This window comes from Parasteatoda tepidariorum, chromosome X1 (assembly GCF_043381705.1).
Source record: "Parasteatoda tepidariorum isolate YZ-2023 chromosome X1, CAS_Ptep_4.0, whole genome shotgun sequence".
NCBI classification, from domain to species: Eukaryota; Metazoa; Arthropoda; class Arachnida; order Araneae; family Theridiidae; genus Parasteatoda; species Parasteatoda tepidariorum.
The window spans coordinates 5875762-5894652 of record NC_092214.1 but is presented as its reverse complement, the minus strand read 5'-3'; the positions used below and the strand labels follow the sequence as shown (position 1 = coordinate 5894652).

Sequence of the window (18891 nt, the reverse complement as noted above, 5' to 3'; positions counted from 1 at the left end):
TAAAAATGTTCAGTTGATGTTCCAACTGAGTTCACACCAAATGTACTAGAACAAAAAATGGCAGCTATGTTTAAGACTTTTTATATTCTACTTTGTTTTTGTTTTGTTAGAATTAAATTCATGTTTGATAGATAACCACCATTATATTCTTATTTTCATGTGTGAAAATGACCATGTAAGGAATTTTAAGTTAAAACTTTAAATCAATGACTAAATTTTGACTTTTCTTGTAATATTGTATTTTGGCTTATTTAGGGATTAGAAGAACACAAATTTATAGAATAGAAATTAGAAACCTGTTATATTGTTCTTTGTACTATATTTAAAACATTCTATAATACTTTTATTACTGCATCATAGATCAAATAGCTATAACTTTTATACCAGTATTTCATAATTATTGCTTGTAAGTAGTGAAATGATAGTTACATCTGATACTAGTTGGTTAAAGATAAAATATTGTGTCATATTATCACTCTTACCTTTATCTTGAGCATTCAAATGTATTTTGATTACTGCATCTTAGATTAAATAATTATAATTTATGTACAGTGTAACGTCTCATATCCGGACGTCCCTTTTTCGGAAGGATCGATTTCGCCGACACTTTTTAACAATCAAAATAAACAAACATCTCATCTTCACCTTTCTTTTAAAAAAAAGAAAGAAAAGGTCTTTTGACACGTTTTCTCGACCATTGAGAGACTGTTAGCGACGCTCCTACTCTGGAATGCAGGAAAAGAGGGAGATTTGTTTTCGAAAGACCGCAACTGCGTCTCCTCCCCTCTCTTTTCCTATGCAGCTGGCTAGTAAAAGAGGCATTTCCTGGAACCTTTTTATTGAAAGAAAAGGGTAAACATGGCAAGTGTTAACATGGAGGGGGAGTCAAAATGGAACATTGAATAGGTCTAAAAGGATACACATCCTTGAGAAACATTCATTCTTCCCCTGACCATGNGACCGCAACTGCGTCTCCTCCCCTCTCTTTTCCTATGCAGCTGGCTAGTAAAAGAGGCATTTCCTGGAACCTTTTTATGGAAAGAAAAGGGTAAACATGGCAAGTGTTAACATGGAGGGGGAGTCAAAATGGAACATTGAATAGGTCTAAAAGGATACACATCCTTGAGAAACATTCATTCTTCCCCTGACCATGTAATATTTAGAAGGTGGGGGGAAAAAGGGGGTCACACTCTTTCTTTAGCAGATTCTTTCAGTCATACAAGAAAAAATAAAGAGAACCCCATCAGCGTGCCCCGCCTATATGCTTGATTGATAAGCAATGATTGGAGAGAAAACAATAATTTGTCACTTCCCCACCCTCAACTTTAATGATCTCTTCTCCACACTTATTTTCTTTCACAAATAAGGAGGAAATGAATTTTTCTCCTCCACCTACCCACCTTAATGAATGACGGGAATTTCCCTTTCTTGCTTGAATCGTTCTAGTTAAAAATGGCGGATTATTATTTTCATAACTGTCAAATTTTTTTTCGTTTTCTTTATTTTAAGCAATAATTTTTTTCCTACTATTTCCTATTTGATTGATTGGATAATCTAATACTAGAACATTATTCCCCTTAAAAATAGTCTTTATTTATTTTTGCTTCTTAGATTTAGATTATTTTAAGCTTTGTTCCAGAATGAAGTGAATTTCCCCTTCCTGCTTGAATCGTTCTAGTTCAAAATGGCAGATTAATATTTTCATAACTGTCAAATTTTTTCATTTTCTATATTTTTAGCAATAATATTTTAATCTGAAACATATTTTATGTTTGATTGATTAGATATTCTAATACTAAAACATTATTCCCCTTAAAAATAATGTTTATTTATGTTTTGCTTCTTAGATTCAGATCGTTTATTAGATCATTTTAAGCTTTGTTTACCTTGGGGGTCAATTATACGGAAAAATCTATTATACAGACTTCTAGAAGTCCCACCGATTCCGGATACGCGACTTTACACTGTACTAATATTTTATTATTATGACTAGAAAGTAGTGAAAAGATAGCTAATATATATTGTTATTTTTCAACATGTTCTCAATATTCTTAATTTATAAATAAATTTACTTCGAAACATAAAAAAAAAATTCCTGTTTAATGTTTGAGCAATACAGGAACTGTTCTGAAAATTGGTTTTAAACTGATGAGAAAAAAACTTATTGTGAAATTTAGCTAAGCTTATTCACTATTACATTTAAGCAGAATAAGTATTTTTCTAATATTTTATAGTTTCTTATTCTACCAATTAATGAACTCTATTGAGCCATGGTATACTTCAAGTGATTATCTTTATGATAAAGTAAGTATAGTTTACATTGTTTTTTCTCTAACTTTATCCTAGATACTGTTTTTAAATAATTAAATTACTCTCTTATTAAAATTAAAATTATTTTTATGAGAACAACTAAATAAAAATATAATAGCATGTGCATATATAATATAAGCGTTTTGCATCTATTTAATAGATTTATTGCTAGGCATTTTTTTCTCGAGTACAAATTATGTTAATGGCAAGATCCATAAGGAATTTTCGGCAAACATTGCAATCTCTGAGTTTTTGAAACTTATCTCTTCATTTGAGTTTTTAAAATAGTTGAATATAATTGAGTGCATAATATTTTAAGTTACTTTTGGAATATTACCATTAATTATGCATATCTTTGGAAATTTTGTAAGCTGAAACATTTTATTATGCATAATTCTATCATGATAAAAGTAAGAGTTTGTGTGTCTGTGTGTATGTTTCTCTTCTAGCTTCAGAACCGTTTGTGCTAGCTTTCTGAAGCTCAGACAGAGGATAAAAAGGATGATTTTAGCTCTGAATCCTAAAATTTATTCAAAAACTTTCATGTGATTGTTTTTGAGTGATGTTTAACAAATGGAGTTTTCTCATTGGCTTGCAGTTGTCATTGTTATAAATTAAACTGCAGTTGATTCTGTTTTTTCAAATGTTTTATAGATAACGTGAGCCATGTTTGCTAGCTTAGCTTTCATTAATAAAAAAGGGTTTTTGGTAATTTTTTAATATTTCATTATTTTTTATTTGCTAGGTCAGATTAACTCAATGGTCAACATAGTGTTAACTGTTCCAAAAATATCCTGATTATCTTGAAAAATGTTGTTTTGATTTATTTATTAGCCTGCATACTATTATTTATGCCAATGATACATATTTAATTTTGAATTTTTTGATGATAAGTACTTATTAAAATAAAAAATAAGCAATGTACTAAGAAATAAAAATAATGGTGAAAAAGTACTTATTTTCTTAGGGGAAATTGCCATTCTATTATTGATGTCACTACTAATTCTTGCTAAAGTTACTAGCTGAAGTTAAGAAGCTATTGTAGTAAAAAGCAAAATTACCAGAGAAATTGTACCTAGTTATTTAAAAGAAGCACAAGAAATTGCCATGCTATTATTGACGTCAGTAACTTAACTAATTTGGTAGTAGTCACTATTGGTATTAAGGTAGTTGGCGCACGTTTGATACCAAATAGGCTTATATAGGTACAACGTATTGTATTACTATATTTGGTTCCTATTAAAACTGCACCAATACTGTGCACTTTTAAAATAGATACTATGAAAACAGCTTTTTTTCACAGCCACTTAAAAGCGAAAAGTACTTGAGAAAATTGAAAAATTGCTTGATCGCGGAGAATTTTCTTATCATTAGTTATCCTCGAGCAACAAAATCATGTCAAATGATGCTGTATACAGTTGATCTTTATTTTGATGAAATGATCTACAAAAAATATATATTTTTAAAAAAAATATATTTCGGTAAAGCCAGCATAAAGGACAAAAAATATTAATAATTTGAAAAATGGAATTTTTTTAAACTATTGATGCGTTAATATAGGACTTTTGTAGAGCTTTATAACACCCATTTATTGATTTTTTCCCTTTATTTTCAACCTGTAGAAAGAGCTGACATTCAGCTAGTAACATATAAATTGAATAAAACTAAAATTTTGAGTACTTTTAGGCTATTTTTAAAGCATAATGTGAAAAAAGTCTTTTATTGTTGCCATTTTACTAAAAAAAAATTAAGTTTCTTACCTTCAATTAGATCTTGAGGTCACACTCTTTTTAGCTACAGAGAGAAAATATTTTAAAAAATTTGACTTAAATAATGGTTTTTATGTATTTCTCATTACATCATGACAAAAAAATGCTAATATTGAAATAGAACATGATAAAAAATATTTTTCATAATTTAAAATTCATATCTAACATTTTACATACAATTAACAATGCATAATTAAAAACAATTTCCATACAAAAGGAATAAATTCAAGTAAGGAAGATAAGAAATTATCATTATTTTTTTTTTCTTTTTTCTAGTATTTTACAAGCTTATACATTGGAAAGTGACCGAAAAATATTTGATACAGATTTGAAACTTATCAAAATTTAAATAGATTTATTTAAAACCTAAAAACTCAACTAATGGTGATGTCTTACTACATTAAATGTCTATTATTCTCATTGCAAAAATCTATTATGATCATAATTATTACATAAAAATTATAATCAAGGTTCTTCTTACTTGAACAGTAACTCTCTCAGCACATGTCCAATAAAATTTTGTAATCAGTCAAGCTTTATCAGATATTTCAGCTTCATCATTTACCCTGTTTTCCATCTACATAAAAACCTAATTCGTATATTCTTGCTAAACCTGGTATCATTTCAGGTATTGGATTATTAACATTGTAAATTTTAAAAATTATTAATTAAAATTATCTTTACCTGCATAAGAATTGCTTGTAAAGGGCATTATTAATCATTATTAATGGAATCCAACTCTCTTTGGAATATTATTTGAAGAGATCAAGCCCCATTTAGTTAGTTTAAATTTTTTTTTTTTGATAATTAAATTTTTTTTGTTTTATAAGTAAGAAGAATTGTCACCATATGTAAATTGATTATTTCAAGTAACATTTATATGATATGTGTTTGTATCATGTTTATTGATTTTTCTACTAGTTTTTCTATCTCATTTTATATTTTTATGTATCTTAATATGCTGAGATGTCTTGTAAAGTATTTTTTTTTATATTTCACGAAGTCAATTGTAGCTGAGCCTTTTACTCAAAAAATGTCATCTTCTCCCACAAATTGTTTGGGCCAGCATCTTAAAAGAATATATGAGCAACTACTAAAACATCATGATAATGAGCTCTTTCGGAGATTAGAAGAACTAGAAATTACGCCTCAAATATTTGGCATGTATGTGGCTTTGATATTTTAAAAATTTTAAAGTATTGTGAATATATAAACCTCATATGTACTTAAAAAACTTATGTTATTTCTTTTGTTATTATTTATTTTTCTTTTTGCATTATTCTGTAGCCGATGGCTTCGTTTGTTATTTGGTCGGGAGTTCTCAATGCCTGATTTATTAATAGTGTGGGATGCTTTATTTGCTGATAGTATAACACTTGATTTAGTAGATTATATTTTTGTTGGAATGTTGAAAGCTATTAGATATCTATGTAAGTATATACACACCTTTTGTTTATTTCACACTATTATCTATTTTTGGTAACATGTTCTACAATATAATTTGAAATATTTAATTTAGTGTTGCCTTGTGACTATGCATCATGTTTGACTTATTTAATGCGTTATCCAAACGTTGCTGATGTGCGTTATATCATTGATTTGGCATTACACTTAAGAGATCCTGGTGTAAGTTTATAATTTTACAAGTATTTTTAATTTCACTGTATTTAGAAAAGTATGTGAATAGATATTATAAAATGTTTAAAATATTTAACACTTTCGCTACCAGAACGCCCGAGACGCCTTATAAGCTAGACTACCGAAAACGACCGAAGTGCCCGTGAAATGGGTTAGAGATTCTTCCCCCTTTTTCGAAAAATAACACGCAAGGGGGGAGGTGTGGCAATAATCGTCCTTGAAGTTAATTTACAAAAAGGGAAGAAAGCAGAGGGATTTTTCAACAAAAGTTTTGTTTTATATCATTCCGCTTTTGTAAAGTTGTTTTCTCCTGTTTATATATATATATATATATATATAAACCAAAATGTATTTTCGCTGTAAAGGTCCTTCGACCGAAAATAATTTTCAATTAAATTAATTTTCAATGATGAGACAGGATGAGTCGGATTTTAATGAATCAGGGGATGAAGATGAATTCGAAGATGTAACACCAACTGAAACTACTGTTGCCCCTAACGACTGAACTTCTTCTGATAATACTTCTCGAGAAAAAGTTAAATGAAACGTTTTATTGTAAAAATAAAATCATATTCTCATAAGCTTAAAATTTATAGTTAAGAAATATAGTATTTTTTGACTTTTTTGAAAGACAGAGAGAGATGTAGAAACAAATATAAACTCAAAATTAATTAACCTAAATTATTAAGCTGGCTACTTCTTTTTGTCTGAACTTTTTTGATTACTTACGTTGAAAAGAATAAACTGGAGTATTGGAGATAAAGTATTTTTTTTAATCATTAAATAATTTAGTTATTGTGCCTTTAAAAATATATCAATTGTTCAAGATAATAAACAGCTCGAAATTTGCAGTGTTTACAGAAAAAAGAAATGGCAGTAATTTAAAAATATATTATTCTGCAAGATTACTAAATACAATTAATTATAAATCTATTTTTAAATATAAAATAAATAATTAAACATTATTTTATTAGAATTAGATCGTAGGCTTTGATGCCTTACAAAATAGTTTTTATATTTATAACAGTAGGATCCAAGAGAAAAAACTGCTTTGATGGGTACCAAAACTATTATTTGAAATTTGAACTTTATTCTGCATTTGTAGTTCGACAGCTGTAAATCATTCACATTGTCTTGCTGTTTTATGAATGCCTCGCTATTTTCACCTTTTCAATGCTTGTTATTACGTAGGTATTGCACTTGAAGCTGCACCGACCCATTTTTTTTATTAATTGTTAACACCTGGTCTAAAAACACGAATTTTACTATTGTTTTTTTTAATGTGTTGGTGTCAAAACTCTTAAAATAGTTAAATCTCTATGAATTTATTTATTTTCAAGTTTACGCCTTATCTTCTTACAAAAGGGTTTCTTCACAGGAGGATTATCTGTAGTTAACTCTAATTTTTCAGGAACGTATTTTTTCCTTCATAATGAATGTTCTATATTCAGCTGTCAGACCACCCAGATGTGTTACAATTTACTCATTCATTTCTGTAGAAGATAAGCGTTATCAGCATAGCTTCTAAAGGCTATTGTTAAATGAAAATTAACATGTCATATAGTAGGTTTTCTCCATTTTTACCTGAAGTTGGGACTGATATCTTTGTCACCAAAATTATGGTGTGGTAGTGTAAGAAATTTCTTTGATATTCCCCTTTCCTTTCAAAGAAATTTCTTGTCACCACACCCATATATACTGCACCATATGTATATAAACAGATGCCGATTTCCAACTGTTCAGTAAAATGCAGAACAATTTAGTCCCATACTCAAAAAGAAATAATTACAAGTGAAACGTGACAGAAAGATAAATCTTAGACTAGAAGGCAGTGTTGAAATAGGAAGTAATTGTGTTCCCTAGCATACGTAAAGAATAGCTGTCTGGCTGATTAACGATGGGGTCGGAGGTTAAAAAATTATGCATTAAATATAGTAGTTAAATATAGATTATTAAATATAGTCATTAAAAATTTTAAAAATGAAATTAAGAAAAATTAATAGTTAGTAAATAAAAATTTAGACATTGTTTGTATATATATATATATTTGCTAAGCTTTGAAGATATTGTTATATAGTTGAACATTTATTTTGTTTGCTTTCAATCCACTTTTTCAATTTATGATAATTTTTCAATTATTAGATTCTTATTAAATTGCACATAAACTTACTTTTACTATAGCAATTATTTATCGAAATTCAAAAGCAGTTTTATTGTTTTAACTTGAGAAAAATTATCAAATACTCGTATGAAGAGGACACGTGGAAAAATTACAGCAATAATGGATGTTTCAAAAACGAAGAAATGGATACTTCAAAATATTTTTATATAAATTATGGAAAGACATATACAAAATTTGGCATCTATTTCGAGTCGTTTACTTTCAAATAATTAAAAATTAGTTAAACAGTTTAGATTATTTACAAGAACCTTATAACAAACAATTTTATTAATTATTATACTTTTTAATTTTCGAACTTAAAAATTTTTTCCGATGCACCGAACTGAAATTCACATAAAAATATAGTTTCTAGATAAGATAATTTATTTGAAAAAAAATTGAACTTTTTGATTTTTTAAAGTGATATAGAAATATTGTACTTAAAATATTATTGTTAAAATAGTTCTTCAGCATTTTTTGAATTTTTATGCCCAAGTTTACAAGCTCTTTTATGGTACAGCACTTGAAGGAATATAATTTACAAATGAAAACTTCATTGAAATGAATTTAATGCTGGATAAAGGGAAAAATATTTTTTATACCTTGAGGAGAAATTATAGTTTCTGGGGATAATATTTTTAATGGTTTCAGAGCCTTGTTAAATAATAAGAAAAGTTTCTCTTATTTCATATTGTAAATTGATATAAAATAAGACACACATTTAGGTTGAATAATATTTTAGTACTATCACCAAATTAATTTCTCCTTAATGACTGATGTTAATTTTAAAATTTGGTTTCTAAGAAATTTAAAATTGATTTTTCAATCATTTAAGTTATTGAATTATATTAGTTTTTGTTTTACAACGAAATAAAAAAGGATTTTATTTGTGCGAGAATATTATTATCAATTTAAATGCTTTATTTAGATTTTGTATTACTGGATTACATGGAATTACATACTTATGTTTCAATATAAATAATAAAATTAAAAAAAAAAAAAAAACCAAAAACAAATGCAAGCATTTATTAACATTTTATAAATCTCGTTACGTTAGCAATATTCTTGCTTCAAATTATGTCTTTCTTCCCTTTGAACTCCTATTTTGGGGATATTTCCACAGGTGAATAAAGAGATGATCAGTCATTCTGTCATTTCAGAGTAAAACTGGGGGTAGGAAATTTTTGCTACTTGTTTTCCTACTTCGGGCATTTGCGGTATTCTGGGCATGTTGTGGTTTGGAGGGCTCGGTATTCAAAGAGTTAATGATAATATATAGTATGTACTTTAAATCTAATATTAGCTGATGTTGAGATGACCAAAGACAGAGGGTTGTAAATTTTTTTAAAGTTACTTAAAAGTTTAAGAAAAACATAGGTTTGGACCCATGGAACCTAGTGTGAAGCATATGAGGAATTTGGTATGAATTAGCTTGATTTCTTTCAAGAAGTTTAATAGAAAACACTTTTGATTCAGGCTTTTGATTTTGAATAAATAGTTTTCTTGCTTTTACAAGGCTGAAAGGAATTGAAGGGCTTATTGCAAGAACAAGGAATTTTAACTTTGAATATTGTTAGGGGGAGGACAAAGAAAAAGAAAAAAAAAAGCGAAAAAACAGTTCTGTGTGTGGTAGTTTTTCCTGCATTTTTTATCACACATAGGTTGTAGTTCTGCCTGGTTCTTGCTCTAATCAAAGAGGACATATTGTCCATAATAAAAGAATTCATTTAGAAAAATTAAAATGTTCACTTACCTGTTTCTTGCATAAAATATCTAGCAATTTATTGAATTAAAAATTATTGCTTTTATGTAGCAAATATTATTCATTGGATTAATATTATCACATTTTGAGCATCGCTAAAAATATTTAAAAAGATCTGATTCCATCTTTGGAAAATAATTACCTTCATTATTTTTAATTACAGATAAATTCAAACAGTTTTAGACTAGGCTTCTAACTACTAGGGCTTTTGTGAAATATTTTAGAGTAATAGGCAATCAGAAACTAAAGCGTTCAAAATTTTGGCTAATTTTGCCAGCATTTTAAAAGCCTCACCATGAAAGAATTGGGACAAAGTAGGGGTAGATTATTATCTATTTTTAGGTTATCTTTTTATGAATTTTTGAAAAACTCACATATAGCTAAGTGGAAAATAGCTTTAAACCAAATTTACTAAGCAAAAATGATACATTAAAACATATAATTTGCAACCACTAGAATAAATTTTCCCACAAAGCTTAGAAAGTTGGCAGCCCTGTATGTCATGTTTTGTTATTACTATAATATCAATGAGAGCAATTCTTGGCATTCCTTATCTATATTTCAATGTTAAGTCTTTAGTCTTCAAGGTTAGATTTTCATGAATTAATATTAAAACTAGTCTGTGAAACGAAATCTAGCACAATCTTGTTGTCTAAAATAATGTACAAATTTTCACCTCAACTCAAATGAGAAGAACTTACTTCAAGCAATAAGCTATGAAAAATCTGCAACTATTTTTGATTTAAATAAATTAATTTTAACAGTGAAATGATCAGAATTTTAGAATATTATGTCAGAAAGCATAATTTTAAACAAAAAAGAAAATTTTAACTTTTTTATAATAAGAGTTTTCTTATTTTTGGTTACAATAAGAGTTTTCATATTTTAGATTCTTTGTTACAATAAGAGTTTTCATATTTTTAATGGTTAATTTTAAATAGAAGATGCTGTTTGCTTTTATGAAATTGAAACCTTTGCATTCATATTTTTGACAGAGTTACAATCAACCAACTGGAAAAGTTGTGAATCCTTTGCAATTGAAGGCTGCTAAAGATAACAAATTTCCTATTGCTTTGAAAACAAAGTAAGACTTGTATTTTATTTCCAAATTTGTTATATTGTTTACTTCATGAGAAGGTGTATTATTTGCAGAAAAAATAGCTTTTACACTTTTTTAGCTCAATAAAACTTCCTAAAGTTACTTCATATGTGAATAAAGCTAATGATAAACGTCCAAATTCTTTCTCCATGACATTGCGTCCTTCCGTGGTAGAGACAGATTCTGGTAAATAAACTTTTATTCTTATAAGTTTCAATTTCTTCTTATCTACATAGCAATTTTAAAAATATGAAAAATTCTAAATCATTGACAACTTAAGACACTCATATCTGACATTGATCAATTTTTATGTTTAACTGGAACTTGAAGTGATCATTGTTTTAATTGTTACTTTCCTTTATTTTTGTTATTTTCATATTTTATTCTCATAATTTTGTCTTAATAGATCAATGGAAATCAATCTTATCCTTTACAAGGATTTTTAGCTATGGTCTCTAATACAGGTGTGTTTCCTTAAAATTATGATTTATTTTCATAGAGATGAAGTGTTCTCTTCAGAACCTTATTTTTCTGTGCAAGTTTTCTTCTTTTAACTTGCAAAATTTTAATTATTACTTACAATATTTTTAATTATATCCGTAATATTTGTAAGATAATCTCTCATATGTAGCGCAAAAATTGTATTAAAATTTTTGGCAAATTGTTTTATAATTTTTCAAGAAATGATCATTTCAATTAATTTTCTTTTCTGTATTGTAATTTTTTTTATTAATATTGTATAAGGTAACTTCTCAACAATTTCCAGTGAAAAATATCATGCATTTAGTAAGATATAGGCAATTTACTAGCTAACAGTTCTGTGGCAATACGACTAAATGAGTTTGTCCTTAAATACTATTTTTCATGAATTATAGGGACGTTATACAAAGTGTATGAAGCTAAAACTATGTATTTTAAAAGTTGTAATTTCTATGCAGTTCAGAATCTTTTTTTTAAATTTTAATCTTCAAATTTTATTTTTCATGCATTAAAAAATTGAGAGATTGTTTTCCCAAATTTGTTTTGTCATTAAATTTTTCTTAGCTTATTTCAATAGAAATTCTTCACTGTATCAAATTTTATCACATTTTAATAATCATAAACTTTTGCTTATAACAGAAAAAATTATTTATTCCAAAGTTAACTGTTGACAAATAGATTAATTTTATATAGTTACTGACATTGCTGAAGGCTAGATTTTTTTAAATGTGCTTTCTTTTATTTTTAGGTGTTGGAAAGTCAACTTGTTTAGTTGATCCTTCAAATTATGACTTGACTCCTGATCATAATGAACTTGATTTTGTTGAAGAATATTATGATACAAATATGTTAGGAAGTCTAGGTGATAATTCTTTTCCTAGAACAACAATTTCTAATGTCATGGAAAGTAAAAGCATTGCTGATCAAGTTTCAAAAATTATTAATGAAGATTTACAGAATTGTTCAACTGATGTATCTAATTCTTCTATTCGTGAAATGGTATCTCTTTCTCGTCCACATGAAAGCCCTATGAAGAAATCTTATTTAAAGAAAGAAAAACATTCATTCAAAGTATTAATTTGTTTTTTTCCTTTATTATTCATTTAGTTTTGTTATAGGCATAACAAAATTCTTAGTTTAAGAAAAGCTTAAAATTTTCCAAGAAGTCCTCATGAAAAATTAGAGTGTTATTTTTGGACAATTTAGGGGGAAAATCTACATTCCTTCCAAATCTTCTGCATTTTGCATTTTCTACTGTGAAGCACTTGTTGGTTTTTCTTATAAATATGCATACCAGTTTCTTGATAAAAAAAAAATACTTATGCTTGCTTGTAAAATGTGCAAAACAAAAAAAGATATGACCCAGATTAACTTTTGTTTTAATGGTTGAATTTTCATGAACTAAGTGACAATCATAATAGTTCAAAAGGGTGAGTAACAATAAATATGTCCTAACTATTAATTAGATTACAGAAATAGACACAAAAATTTGCTTTCTGTGAGTAAACATGCAATGAAATGATAATTGCAGCAAAATACTTTTTTAATAAAAATATTAACTTGCAAGAATAATGTTTTGGTCATGAAGTAATTGGACCATGAAATTAGAAACACTTAGAAGTACTGCTTTATAAAAATTTCATTTAATATTTAAATTTTTTAATATCTAGGTAAAAGTAGATCAAATAAACTTGAAGGTAGGATAAAGTAATTCTATGTTGTTTTTGTTTGTCTAAGTTTCAACTTATACAGCATTTGAAAATTTTCTTGCATTTTTCAGGATGTTTCACTTGTGAATTCTCTAGAAAAAGAAATATCTGATTTAAGGTTGGTTGTTGACTGTTGTGCAAAACAATTAACACTGCATTTAGATAAACTACAAAAATCAATGTTGTGCCAAGAATTATTACATGAAGATGAAATGTACTTGTCTTTAGCTGGATTAAAAAGAGTAAGTTTACTGAAATCTGCATGAATTAAAGCTAAACATAAATCATTTTATGTAGTTTTTCATACGTTGATCATGAGAAAAGTCGTTTTTCATAACTGATCAAACATTTATAATGATGTCATAAATGCTTTAAAAACTAAAGCTCAACCATTATATATGGTTTTAATTCTTATTTACTTTTTACAAATTTTATTTATTTTAAACGAACACACGAGTCACGTATGCAATTAAAACTGAATAGCCAAGTCTAAAAGTTTACCGAGAACTCTTGAAGCTTTAATCCATTTTTTAAAACTTAGTAGGGAATTTAGGAAAATTGGATAAAAATTGTGGTAATATTAAAAAAAATTGTAGGCAACTTGTAATTTAAAATATGTAAATGTTTTCAAAGTTTCAATCCTATCAGGAGATCTTCAAATAATTAGGAGTTCCATGACCTGAACATGCATTAGTGATCTTTTTCTCCTTCTTTGTTTTCTTCTACACTTTTATACTTTTGTGTCTGTTTTGTTTTATGCTTTTGTGTTTACTTCGAGCACCATTTAATTTTGTAATTGTTTTTACCTCGTTTATATGTAAGTTTTAATATTTTTAAATATTACATTCAGTACAATACGATAAAATTTTTCAACATTTATTACAAAATACTCTTTCATTAAAATATAAATTAATTCAAAACTAAGAAAGAAAATTACATTTTTGCAAGTTTTACTTCTAGAAGTAAATTTGATAACAGCTCTTATGAAATAGAGTTTATTAATTTAAACAAATATTCTAACTTTTTAACTTTCAACTCAGAACTCAATTTAGGACAGGACCAGGTTACTTTTATGCATAACAAATTGTTTGTAAAATTGTCATTCATCAACACATGAATAAATAAAAAATTCATTAGTTCGTCAATAATTTAATTATAAAATCAAAGGTTATATCTTGTAGCCCAAAAGTTTAGACATAAAAAAAGTCAAAAGTTAAGATTTAATGAGTAATGAATAATTTAGTTAGAAATATTTTGTATTTCAAATAAATAAAATACCTTGTTTCTCAAATTACAAAATATAATATAAATATTCCACATTCTATTTGTAATGTTCATTTGTTGATGACCAGAATATTTACTTATGCTTTGTATTTTTTTTGTTAGATTAGACTTAATGTGTGGGTGTAACGTAAAAAGAATTTGCATTTTTAAAGTAATAGCAGCTTATATCACACTGCTAAAAACTATTTTATAATTAGTTTGTTTCAAATAAATTTTTTATTTAATAATATATAAAAATTTTGTAATGAGAATTCACATTCATTTTGTATACTTTATTTTTTTCTAAATAGATATTTAATTCTGCTAATTTCATTCCAAAATTCATTTGTAAATATGGAAAATTGTTCATTTTGGTTAAATTAGGGAGTTTAATGTTAACGAATGACTTTCTAACTACAGTTAGGAATTGGTGCTTCAAAAATGTAAAATTGCTGTTTTTAATTGTTATACTTCTGAAAAGATACCATAATTTTTTTTTGCTCTGGTTCCTACCTCAGTCATTTTTTCTCAGGTTATTTCAATTACTGCACTGTAATTATAATAAGATTTTTGTCGAATTTCTGCATTTAAAAAAAAATTAACATATAGTTATGCCAGGTTCCTAAAAATGTCTTTCTCTTTTAACTTGATTTCAAGAAAGTGAAGTTTGTATGGTTATTTTAATAGGTTCGAGACATTTTAAAAGGTACTGTATGCATTGCTGAAGTAATTAAGGATGACTTGGATCCTTATACTATATATGATCATAGTAACACTGAAGTATCTCAGAATAGTCCTGATTCTAAAACTGAGGAACCGAAAGACATACAAAATTCTGATAATTTAGTTACAGAAAATGGTAGTATAAAGACAAATGATGACAAGGATATTTTACAGTGTTCAGTGCCTGTGGCCATAGATTTAGATGAAAATCTTATTTCCGATGATAGTTACAGAACTGTAAATGGTGCTAATGCTTCTTAACATGTCATTAAGTGATATACATTTCCACTAAAAAATGTAATATATTATTTTTCTAACAAATTACCTGTTATCAATCAATATTATCATAATACTTTTTGTTATTTTTTTCTGTGATTTGACGTAATTTTATAATTATTTCCTGATAAGTATTATTTATATATTGTTATTGAACAATGTGACAATTTGATTTTTTTTATTTATTGCTAATAACTGTATTATGTGTGTTAATATTTATTTATATTCCCAAAGCTTTTATTTTGGATTCATAAATATTTACTATTCGCTAACAGTGATTTTGTTTACAATTAATTTATTTTTGTGTAATTTCAGAAACTGATAATAGTTTGAAAAGCTTATAAATAGAATGAACATTTTCCTTATTCTTAAACTGAAAAATTAAAAGAACTTTATTATTTTAACTTAGAATCTTTAATATTTTCGAAGAACAGTATATAAATTATTTAGTGTGAAAATTTACAGTTAACTTATTTTTTGTATATATTACGGTTAGAGTTATTGAATTGCACTAACACTGTGTGAAGTTAACTGTGCATGCATGAACATCCCTCACAAAAATAAGGTATAATATTCTATAAATATCTTTTGTTCATTGTTTTTAGCAGCTTATTATTCTTAAAATATATATTACTTTTTTTTATTTTTTCTTAAAATATTGCTATTTTTCATAATAATAAAATAATGATAGAGTGCAGCGGCCATTCTCAAATTATGACTTAAATTTATGGCTATTTAATTTTATATGTACATACTATAATTTATTTATTGAGCTATTTTTTTTATAAAAGAATTAAAAAAAAACTTTCATTTATTTTATTCGTATGTAACTCACTAAAAAGAAATTATATGTTGTTCAAGGGATTTTTATTTTTGTTATTTTCGCATTTAACACATTCAGGAAAGCATAATTAATTTTTTGTTAAAAAATGATATTTTATACTCTCATCATGTCAGAAATTATTAAAATCCCTAATCTCTTAAACTATATCATATAGTCATATAAGTATTTAAAATAGTATTTCTAATGAAAATGTAGATTTTGCTCACATACTATTGAACAGAACATTTACTTATTATGTTTTATGTTTTTTTTTCATTAGATTTAATATGTGTATTGATAGTAAAAAACTTTTGGTTTTTAAATAATAATAAAGAATTATATTATATTCTAATTCACTTTGGGAAAGGACAAACTGTATACAGATTCTCCCTCTTGTCACTAAAAAATGTGCTTTAAATATGATATAAGTAAGCATTTTTGTATTTTCCTTAAACATAAAAATTTTTAATTTAAATAATATTCAAGATACGAGTTTGTTAGGCTGAAATGTTGCTACATTAATTAGAAAAAGTTAACTGTTAAAATGATTAAAGGTTTAAATGCACGGTACTCTGATATTCTCCAATTTGATGCAAATAAATTGTAATTGTAAATTTAATATACGTAATTACTTAACAATTTTATTTTGCTTTAATAGAAAAAAAACCATTTTGATGAAAGTTTCATGTTTTTACACTTAGGAAAATACTCTGATTTATTTTATTTAGTCCTTTCGTAAAATGATACTTTCTAATGTTCTGGTTTAAATGTATCCTTATTTTTAAATGAATTCAAACCACATTTTTAACATTCCTTTTTATGTATTAAGGTAATGAAATCTTCAGTGTTATTTTTGTGATTTTTTAAAAATATTTTTTTTATTCTTTAGCAAGTGTGCTCTTATCTGTTGTAGTTGCTCTAAATGAGTATATTTTTTATTGTTTAGTGGTTTAATGTAGCATATTTTTGTGATTAACCTCAGTTGACTCATTTTTTTCCCGTTGTCTTGGTTTAGTGCGTTTTTGAAGGTTCTAATGATTTCTGAAAGTGTTTCTATAAATGTTTTTGTTTGTAATTAGTTTTTTAATTAAAATAAAAGTCTTGAATTGAAATTTGAAGAATTTGTTATTTTTTTCTCGAGTTAAAGATGATTCTTCATATTTTTGAAACATAATTGTTTTCTTTTACCATTTTTTAAAAAAAGTTATTTTAAATTAAAGTTATTTTAATAAAAGTTATTTTACTTTAGATTATTTTAAAATATTTTTTTTTTTTTTTCTTTTTGAAACTTTTTATTCTTATTTTTTTTGCCAGTTACATAAAGAATATTAAAATGTCTTTCATTCTCAAACAGAATTTTCATCATTATGATTTAATTTATATTATTTTAATTTTTATTTCTAATTAATTTATCTGCCAATTAAATATACTCAAAGACATTTTATTTTCCTATGAAAATTTGTTTTATTTCAAAGTATTTTGTATGTGTGACTGTGTTTCATATAGATTGTAACAAAATATTAATTTTGGTTCATCAAATTTATGTAAATGATATTGTTACTGTTACTTGTTTAAATTTATGTTACCATATGTAATATTTTTATACCATACATTATTTATGTACTAAAATAATATTTATTACTGTTTTAGTATTTAAATTTTTACATTCACTTATTTTTTATTGATTTTCCAGTGATTTTATTGATTTTCCTAATTTTCCAGTGATTTAAAATATAATATTTATTATGTTAAGCTATATTATATTTTCTTTAAAATAGTAATTATATTAATCTTTTGATTCGATTAAACTATATCATTCGTAAATTAAGTGTGGTAAATTTCTCCAGCTAAAATGAGTCATGTTCTTGGCAGGCTTGGATAGTTGAAAGTGATTTTGATTGTAGATGTTAAAAGACTACTTTTATATAGCTTTATTACAAATTTTGTAATTTTGTGTTTTTATGTATTTGTTACAAGCTTAAAAATTATTATAATTCTTAATTTCTTGATATGTCACAGTTATAAATTATAAATAAGGTAACGTATGTTAAGCATTTTCGCTATTATAATAAGAATTTTCTCTTAATTTTTAAAAAATATTAACTAAGTAGAAGTGAAAGAGATATGCATAAAAACATCTTTATACTTTTTTTTTCTTAATGTAGGATTCAGCCAAAAACATGGTAAATTAAATGTTATTTTTTATTGATTAAAAAGATTGTTCTTAAGTTTACTTTATCTAAATCAATTATAATTCATTTTTATTAGATATCCTTTATGTGCTATTCTCTTAATCCTATTAGAATATTTGAAAAAAAAAATTGTGAATATTTCAGAATAATTCATTCCCTCTCTTATTTAATTATTTTTTTTTTAATAATTTAGGAACTTAGGTAAACTCTTATTGAACTTATGTAAACTTTTATTGAACTTACGTGGAAACTCTTTTTCTTAAATAAACTTTTTTTCTTAAGTCTAAACGTGTCTTTAGCTAACCAGCTAATATATTGTATCTGTGTTACCATATTTTTAAATATGTTGCAGTGATGTGTATGTTTGAGTTGTTATAATATTTATTTCTGAAAATTGATTAGTCAAGTTAAAGCCAGTGTATTTATGCGTGTCTCTCTTTATGTTTACTGCAAACATTTTTTGTCCATTACTCTAATGTATTGATAATCATTTAATTAAAATTTTGTGTTAAAAACTCAAAATATGAAAACTGCTGAGCTATTGATTTAAATTTCTATGTATTACTAAAAATATTTTATAATATTTTTATTAAATAATAGTAAATTTTATTTATGTGTTTCATTCACTTTTTTAGATTGGTTGTCTGTTATTTTTTTATTTTTATTTATAATGATAAAAAAGTTCT

General features: G+C 25.9%; 1 protein-coding gene across 1 annotated transcript in view; it reads left to right on the top strand.

Annotated features, from left to right (window-relative positions):
- LOC107440088 (TBC1 domain family member 5) overlaps positions 1 to 15751 on the top strand; it is a 32405-nt gene extending 16654 nt beyond the window's left edge. Inside the window, exons 10-18 of the mRNA XM_016052878.3 lie at positions 2235 to 2304; positions 5083 to 5243; positions 5367 to 5509; positions 5599 to 5705; positions 10636 to 10724; positions 10819 to 10925; positions 11968 to 12290; positions 13000 to 13170; positions 14879 to 15751. Coding sequence (XP_015908364.1) covers positions 2235 to 2304; positions 5083 to 5243; positions 5367 to 5509; positions 5599 to 5705; positions 10636 to 10724; positions 10819 to 10925; positions 11968 to 12290; positions 13000 to 13170; positions 14879 to 15175 — 1468 coding nt within the window. The 3' untranslated portion in view covers positions 15176 to 15751. The remainder of the gene's footprint in view (positions 1 to 2234; positions 2305 to 5082; positions 5244 to 5366; positions 5510 to 5598; positions 5706 to 10635; positions 10725 to 10818; positions 10926 to 11967; positions 12291 to 12999; positions 13171 to 14878) is intronic.
- The last annotated feature ends 3140 nt before the right edge of the window (positions 15752 to 18891 follow it).